At 42.6% G+C, this 8,193-nt stretch overlaps 1 protein-coding gene across 5 annotated transcripts in view; it reads right to left on the bottom strand.

Moving 5' to 3' along the window:
* Positions 1 to 1,450: 1,450 nt before the first annotated feature.
* The window catches only part of GART (phosphoribosylglycinamide formyltransferase, phosphoribosylglycinamide synthetase, phosphoribosylaminoimidazole synthetase), a 31,749-nt gene continuing 25,006 nt past the window's right edge, over positions 1,451 to 8,193 (bottom strand). For 4 of the 5 annotated variants that reach the window (XM_032865400.1, XM_032865399.1, XM_032865403.1 and 1 more), the window contains exons 17-22: positions 6,705 to 6,911; positions 5,515 to 5,652; positions 3,745 to 3,875; positions 3,340 to 3,481; positions 2,285 to 2,400; positions 1,451 to 2,188 (exon numbers count right to left, since the gene is read on the bottom strand). In XM_032865400.1, coding sequence (XP_032721291.1) covers positions 2,000 to 2,188; positions 2,285 to 2,400; positions 3,340 to 3,481; positions 3,745 to 3,875; positions 5,515 to 5,652; positions 6,705 to 6,911 — 923 coding nt within the window. In that variant the 3' untranslated portion in view covers positions 1,451 to 1,999. The remainder of the gene's footprint in view (positions 2,189 to 2,284; positions 2,401 to 3,339; positions 3,482 to 3,744; positions 3,876 to 5,514; positions 5,653 to 6,704; positions 6,912 to 8,193) is intronic. The other variant, XM_032865402.1, reaches the window with a different exon arrangement.

The raw sequence follows: 8,193 nt of genomic DNA, 5'->3' as shown, positions 1-8,193 counted from the left end.
TTAGCACGAGAGAATAGCCGAGGGAAATGTGGTGAAAAAAAAAAAAAATGAGGATCTAGCAGCTGTACCAGTTATTAAACTTTATTATGACTAGATACCATATTATACTTTATAAGTTTGTGTAGCAGTTAAAAAGGACTAAGTAAAAAATTTGAGAAGGAACATTTAGAGACATGAAGTTTAGAAACATGAAGTTTCTCTTAGAAATTTCACACTCCTCTTTAGAACGTTTGGCTTACTTGTTCTGGAACTTGCCCTTGAATCCTTCCACTTCTTACGACCAGCAGTGCTGATGAACAGTTGGACCCCCTCTACTTTCATTAAAGTTTGTGATTTTATCCACCAATAACATTTTCCTTTCTTTTAACTTTCTGTAAACTTCACAGGACAATGTTTGGCATGTACATAACAGGTATTTAATGTCGCGTGTACTCTCAAGAACAAATGGATCCGTTTTTACAGCAAAGGGACTATGTGAGATGATGCACCCGAACCTCCAATTGGATGGCCTTGGCCGACTGTGCTCTGTGAGTAAGAGCGATATCACTGGCCAGCTGCCTGGGTCTGGGGAAACCTACCTGCACCAGAGGCAGTGATTTAAGGTCTATTGGGGAAGGTGCCTCTCTTCTTACTCGCCTACTCTTTCCTTTTGTAAGGCTAGAATTTGTATCTTCTGTATAAAATGACTGCTCTGCTGTGAGGTCTTGAGTTTAAACTCCAAGGGAGGATGCGAACGGGGCCTCCAGGTAAGCTGCGAATCAGGCACACTCCTGCCGGGCAGGCGGGTCTTAGGCCACATCGCTTGGAAGGCTGCCCAGCACTGGAAGGATTGCCGGCTGCTTCGGGGCCGGATGGTCATTCCTTGTTCACTCTGCTACGGGAGAAATGTGGTACCAAGCTTGGGGTCATGTACATGTGCCTAGTAGGTCAACCTACACCTCCCAGTTCCAGAACTGGAAATGAATGGCCAGAGTGGAAAACATATGCAGTGCCATTCTGCTCCTTACTAGTCTGGGAGCATTGCCCTCCATTTGCCCTCACTCCTCCCAAACAGCACCTAGCACGCTTCCAGTATTCTGTTTATTACCATTCTCAATCTTATGTTCAGATGTATTTGTTGAAAGAGTAGTGAATTACAAGAGCTTTCATAACTGGGAAGAGCGATGAAGTAAATGCTGACCTTTGAGGGCCTACTCTGGGCCAAACCCGGTTTTTGGCATTTCATAAATATTAACTTAATTATCAAAACCACCATGACAGGCATTTGCCTGTGTCACTAGCTGGGGACACAGAGACAGAGAGGATGAGTAACATGCCTCAGTCCTATACTTGAATCTGGATGCCACCAAAACTCTCCCTATAACCTTCTAGTGTTTATAAAAGTAAGGATGTTGATAACATACAGAATAACTGTGAAGCTACAATCCGAGTAGTATAGAAACTGCCAATCATTAGAGGGATGTTTAATGATATTTCAAAGCACAAAGTATGTTATCCCTCAGAAATGGGAGCTACACACAAATTCTGTGACACTAAATCATAATCAGGATAATTAGAGAAGTTTCAATTCAAACCAGTACAGATTACAAAATATAGGGGAGAGACAGTAACTTGGGAGTTTTGTGGGTTAACTCTTCAAATACCAGAGCACATTTAACTACAAAAAATGGAGGTGGTATCATTCAGAAGAAGAAGACCAAGAGTTTTGGTATCTTGTCTGGCTGAAAGCGAAAGAATTCTGAATGAGCAACTTGGTTGTGAACGAAAAGGTCCAGAACTGGTAAACCCTGAAAGACGACTGGTGGTGACACATAGCTCTTAGCTCTGCTGTACCAGTCTTGTTTTTAACGAATCTCTATTCCTTAAAAAAAATGGCCAGGGGTGAGAATGAAGACCTCTTTTTTAGTATTTGTTCTTCTCCACGGAGTCCGTGATAAAAGTCAGCATGCACACAGCCAGACTTCTTTCAGAAGTGGCTCTATTCCCGGGTTGGGAGGCTTCACTCTGTGACCCAACAAATCTTGCCATTTTCTCCAAGCCGTACAGCTCCACTGGCTACCAGCTGGAGGGCTGCGGGGAATATTTTGTGCTCTGCTAATTTCACTCTTTCAGACAGAGTTGCAACAGTGTCACCTCTCTTCACTGGCACAGGTTCTTGTAAAATAATCTGTCCAGCATCTACATCTTCCTGGAGGAGGAAGAAGAAGTTTTGAACATTACTTTCTAGCTAGCACAATTTACATAGAGACACAGATAATACTTTGGAAGAAAGAGACATACTCACAGCTACAAAGTGCACAGTACACCCGGTGACTGTGACGCCGGCTTCTAGGGCTTGCTCGTGGGCATTTGAGCCCTTAAAAGACGGGAGCAAGGATGGGTGGATGTTGAGCATCTTCCCTAGAAATTAATGAAAACACAGTGGTCAGAATTTACAAATTCTAGGTACTCTACCAAACGAATGTATGTTTCTCTGTCTAGAGTCAGGAGTCAGGAGGAGCAGGGTTTCTCTGGGATGGGTGTTTCTTTGTAGAAGACAGAAATGAAAGGGAAATAAGGGTTTTCATCTAGGAGCCGTGGGCGCAGCAAGCTCCTGCCTTGCACAACTGAACACACACGAGGCGCTCTGAGTAGGCTCCTGCAGTGACTAGAAGCGGGACGGAGCGGGGCGACTCTCGCTCATGGAGCTTGTGAAGAAAACGTGGCCTGCTGCTGGCATGTGCTATTAGAAAGAGACCGGAGAGTCCTGCACGGTGTCTACGTGCTTGACTTCTAAGCATGAAGCGGCATGCCACTTTCACGTTACACCGCAAGGACTCTAACCATAGTCACTTAAGAAAACACGAACTCTTTGAAGAATCCATCTGTTGTCCAAACAGGGGCACAAAAAAGGACAGCAGGATGCAGTCACAACTTTAGTGGAAAGGGCCAGAACATAAGGTATGTTTTCCAGAAACAATGCCTTCCTTGCCATGTACGGCAACGGTCTACACTTCTACGGAGAGGATGGACTCTCCATGTTGGGAGACAGGGGATCATTTTCTTTTGCGTCTACACAAGCAAAAATGTCTCTACTGAATTATCCATTCAGAAGATGAAATGCTAGTAATGTGAGTAACCTAACCTGTGTTAGAAAGTGATTAATTACAGCAGGCCAAAGAAAACTGATAAAGGCACAAGATAAAATGAGGTAGTTCTCTGAGCTGAGGAAATTAAATTACAACCTGTGTTAAAAGAGCCTAGTTAAACACTTCACCATTGGGTTGCTTGGGAGGCTGATGGCCCTGCAGTCTGCGTTCAGCTGATTTCTCAATGTGGTGTCACACAGGTTTTGCTTACCATCCCATTTCCTGACAAAGGGGCCAGATAAAATTCTCATGAATCCTGCAAGACAGACTATGTCTGTGGAGTACTCTTCAAGGACTCGGTCAATTGCAGTGTCAAATTCTACCCGACTTTTATATAATTTATGATTAATTACCTGTAATAGAAAAAAATCAGCACAACTTTTTCAATGAATTACCAAAAACAATTTAAAACTCAACCTGTACATAGACCATACTTGCCCTCTTTCTCATAAAGACATCCTGGAGAATGAAGTAGAAAGGCAAGCCCAGCACACACCCCAATCCAGAAATCCAAAGAATAAGCTACCCTTACAGATAGAGGTCTTGTTAGGGGTTGGGGGGCAGGTTATGAGTTTAAATACAGTCTTCAAGAAAGACACTTTTCAAAGTAACTCACTCTGGTGGGAATTCCAGCTCTCTCCGCTTTATCTAAGCCAGCCACTGCGGCTTTGTTGGAGATAACGACGACAATGTGCGCACAGCTACTTGGCTCCCTAGTACTGTCTATGAGAGCTTGCAGGTTTGATCCTGAAAGAGAAAAAAACACACAAGTAAGTTCAAGTGTCTTAATAAAGATATGTTCCATTTTGCATAGCAAATGGTCAAGATTTCTAAATAAATATCTTAGAAAAGACTGGCAAAATATGTGAGGCTTTTAAATTCCCTTTCTCTTGATGGATTAATAGCTTATGAAAATGTAGGCACTCCTGGTTCTAGGATATATAATTGGTCCTGCAAATAATATGATCAAGCACAGTAAGAGAAACAGTATAACATGATTTAAAAACTGACTGGTGGGGCGCCTGGGTGGCTCAGTGGGTTAAGCCTTTGCCTTTAGCTCAGGTCATGATCCCAGGGTCCTGGGATTGAGCCCTGCATCGGGCTCTCTGCTCAGCGGGGAGCCTGCTTCTCCCTCTCTCCTTATCTGTGATCTCTCTCTGTCAAATAAATAAATAAAATCTTAAAAAAAACCTGACTGGTGAGGAATTAGCTGCTTAATTAGGCAAGAAAAATCAACTCTCTTTAAGATTTTATTTTTTAAAGCAATCCCTATCTGTGCCCAACATAGGGCTTGAACTTATAACCCTGAGATCAAAAGCCGCATGCTCTATCGACTGAGTTAGCCAGATGCCCTGAAAAATCACCCCTCTTAAGAAGTAACCATTATGGGGGCACCTGGGTGGCTCAGTGGGTAAAACGTCTGCCTTAGACTCAGGTCACTGTCTCAGGGTCCTGGGATCAAGCCCCGCATTGGACTCTCTCCTCGGTGGGAAGCCTGCTTCCCTCTCCCCTCTTCCTGCCTCTCTGCCTACTTGTGATCTCTCTCTCTGTCAAATAAATAAATAAAAATCTAAAAAAAGAAAAAAAGAAGTAACCTCTATGAACCTTATAATAGCTTTTTTTTTTAAACCATTAATTTGGGCCTAAAGTATACTGAAACCTTAAAATGGACTTGGAAAGCAACTATACTTCTAGTAATGTATCTTAAAGAAATAATGAGATATACACCTAGAAATGTGCTGTATACTTACCAAAATATTCACAGCAATGTTATTTACAATAGTGGGAAAAATAAACATGCTATCTCCATCTGAGAGAATACGACACTCTTATTATTTTATCCCTCTATCCGTAAGAGTCAACCATAAATTTCATATTCTTATTATCATAAAAAAAAAAACCTCAGCTGTTTTAAGACTTTTTATCTAGAAAGCAATGACAAGAAAGTTGGATTTTCCATTTCTTCTGGTTTCTCTTTCTTCAACCATCTTCCTTATACCCTCTATTCTTCCTTTAGGTGTCTCAAAAGCCCGAGAAAAGTAGAAAGACTAAGAACACAGAATAACAAAATAGTCCTTAATGATTCCCTGCCCCACTCTACTGACAGTTTCCTCACAATCGGAAGGATTTTGGGGTGGGGGGAGTGAGCATTTCTTTTTAAAATTAATTAATTATTGAGAGCGCGCCTGCGTGTGAGCACATAAAGGGGGAGGGGCAGAGGGAGAAGCAGGGAGCCCGATGTGGGATTCAAGCCCAGGACCCCTGGGATCATGACCTGGGTCAAAGGCAGGCTTAACTGAAGGCAGATACTTAACCGACTGAGCAACCCAAAGGCCCAGAAAGAGCATTTCTACAGCCCCACAGTAAAGAGGAAGGCATATCTTACCTGTTCCAGATATTAAGACAGCCACTCTTGCCTTTTTTGATTGGACAGAGAAATGATTTTTCACGGTGCCATTTTCCAATACTGATCCATTTATTTGCATGGTTTCTATCAAATTCTTGACTTTCACACGAGGAGAACCTTCATTTCAAACACACCCAATAAATAAGAACGGAACTGTGAATTAACAGTAATAATGGAAAGAAAAGTATTTTATGAAAACTTGAGAATACCTCATCCTGAAAATAAATTATAAAAGGACTAACAAGAAGACTAGACTTGTATTACTTAATGTTACTCACTCATAAAAACTTCCTGAAAGAGAACATTTATAATTACCTACTTCAACTAAAAGCCACAGCATACCACTATCTCCTGGCCTCAGGGGAGGCATGCGACATAAGTGAGGCCATTCAAAGATTTGACAGAGGATGCTGAGCGACAGAGGACCTCTCTTTCCTATTGCAATGTGAGCTCAAGGATGTGGGCTCAAGACATCTTTCTGGTACTTGGAGAACCTGCTTGAAATGAAACCTACATAATAAATGAAAGGCATACACAGATATAACTGGCAAGGCCTGGCACCTCTTAGCTAATCTGAGTGGGTTTTCTGCCACTCTGCTTATTTCTAGTACTTCTAACAGAGTCCTGAGTATACATAACACTTGTCAGGGCACTCGCTTCACAGTTTCCTGAACTGAACTGAATCACAAGGTAGAGCCCGAGACAAGGTCTTGCCTGTGGAAAGACTCCTCTGGGAAGGATCCCAAGAAACCAGAGGGAGGCTCTGGGAAATGTGATACAGAGGACCAACGGAAGTGTGTGTCATTAAACTGGTCACCACTGTGGGCAGCTGGGGCTTGATTCCACCGCGAGCCTCAAAAGAGCTATGAAGACTGCTTCAGAACTGCTCCCTTTTCTGTCCCTAAAGTGGGTATTTATTCACTCCGCTGGCTAAGGGTCGTCCTGTGGGGTGGAGCTGCGCACAGGGACTACTGCACAGAGGAGTTAGAGCCTCAGGCGGAAGTGAGGAGAAATGCGGTGGTACCAGCTCGGGCACAGTCCTGTTACAGCTGGGTAAATGCAGCTGCCCCAGCAATGGCTGGACTAAAAGGTGGGCAACAGCTTCGGAGGCGCGGCGGAGTTGTATTTCTGGTTATATACCCAAGAACAACAAATCAAGGAGTGATTACCTTCAGGACATGCCACCACCTTGCCAATCACCCAGGCTTCTTCCTTGTGCTGCTTAATATCTCTCAAAATCTGCTCTGCCAGATCCTCTGACACCACGAGGGCAGCCCCAATCCCACAGTTAAATGTTCTGGCCATTTCTTCCTCAGAGAGGTGTCCTTCCTGCTGTAACCATGAGAAGATCCTGGGGACCCTCCAGGTCTGGGCATCTGAAAACAGGGAAGAGTTGTCTGATTAGCCTATTGTCGCACACAAAATATAACGTGTGCATATATACAAAGCTGTGGAAATACAAGCAGCTCTGCTGTTTTACGCAGGGTAGAACTATAAACTGGCCTTCCAGAGTTTTTGGGTGGGATCCATTTGTACCTCATCCAGAATATTTTTGCTGACACACTTGGCCAGTATTAACAGTTAAGTTAGGTTTTGTGGTGCACTAACTAAATTCTTAGCAGTCCCTTAAGAGATTGTGTTACGAACTGAGTCCCAGTAAAGGTTTGCTAATGTTAAGCTGGGTCTTAGCGATGACCAAAATGTACCCTAAGTGTGATGAAAAACTAGGTGGCTTACATCATAGATTTAGAAGAAATGTATAGGGCACATGTGCGTGAGGGGGGTAGGGGTGGGGAATTGGGTGCCACAGAGGGACAAGCAGACTTCCGGCTGAGTGTGGAGCCCAACACAAGGCTTGATCCTAGGACCCTGAGATCACAACCTGAGCTGAAATTAAGAGTCGAATGCTTAACTGATTGAGCCACCCAGGTGTTCCTTTCCATATTTACTTTAAAATTTAGATTTAGGTCTGTTATAACACAACAAAAATCTCTGATAAAAATTTTTAAGTAAAGGCATAAACACAACATACATACAATTTAAATTTGAATAGTTGTTTAGAATCTAGTTATGGGATCAGACTTGCCAAAACTCTACTAAATTAAATATTTATTTATGATGCTCCTAAGAAAGGGAAGCCATTAGGGATTTAGCTTTTTATTAAATAATAGGATTAACCATCAGTTCCCCTTATTCATTTGGTGGATCTGCTGGATAATTAGTTCTTTATTTTTATTTATTTATTTTTTAAAGTAAACTCTTCCCTCAGTGTGGGGCTTGAACGAACTCAAGACCCCAAGATAAAGAGTCACATGCTCTACTGTGTGAGCCAGTCAGGCGCACTGGATAATCAGTTCTTTAATGCCCTGGAGTTGATACAATTTTTAAGGAGCATCCCATGTCCACGAACCTTCTCCTCTATCAGATTTAATTCCACTTCTACCAGCTGGGAAATGTCCGTTCTTAAAAGGTGAGCTCCAAAGATTTCGCTACAGCGGTGTTCACTGTTGTATCAACAGTCTAAAGCCAACAGCAGCACAAAACCAAATAGTGGTATACGTGTAAAAAAATGGAATACCCATCTCAAAAATGATGCTACTCTGACAGCTGGATATTGATGATAAAGTAAATGGCAGAATAAATAGCAGATTACCAAAC

The sequence above is a fragment of the Lontra canadensis genome, unplaced genomic scaffold (genome assembly GCF_010015895.1).
Source record: "Lontra canadensis isolate GAN:19392208 unplaced genomic scaffold, GSC_riverotter_1.0 scaffold29, whole genome shotgun sequence".
Classification (NCBI taxonomy): Eukaryota; Metazoa; Chordata; class Mammalia; order Carnivora; family Mustelidae; genus Lontra; species Lontra canadensis.
This window is presented reverse-complemented; position numbering and strand designations above follow the sequence as displayed.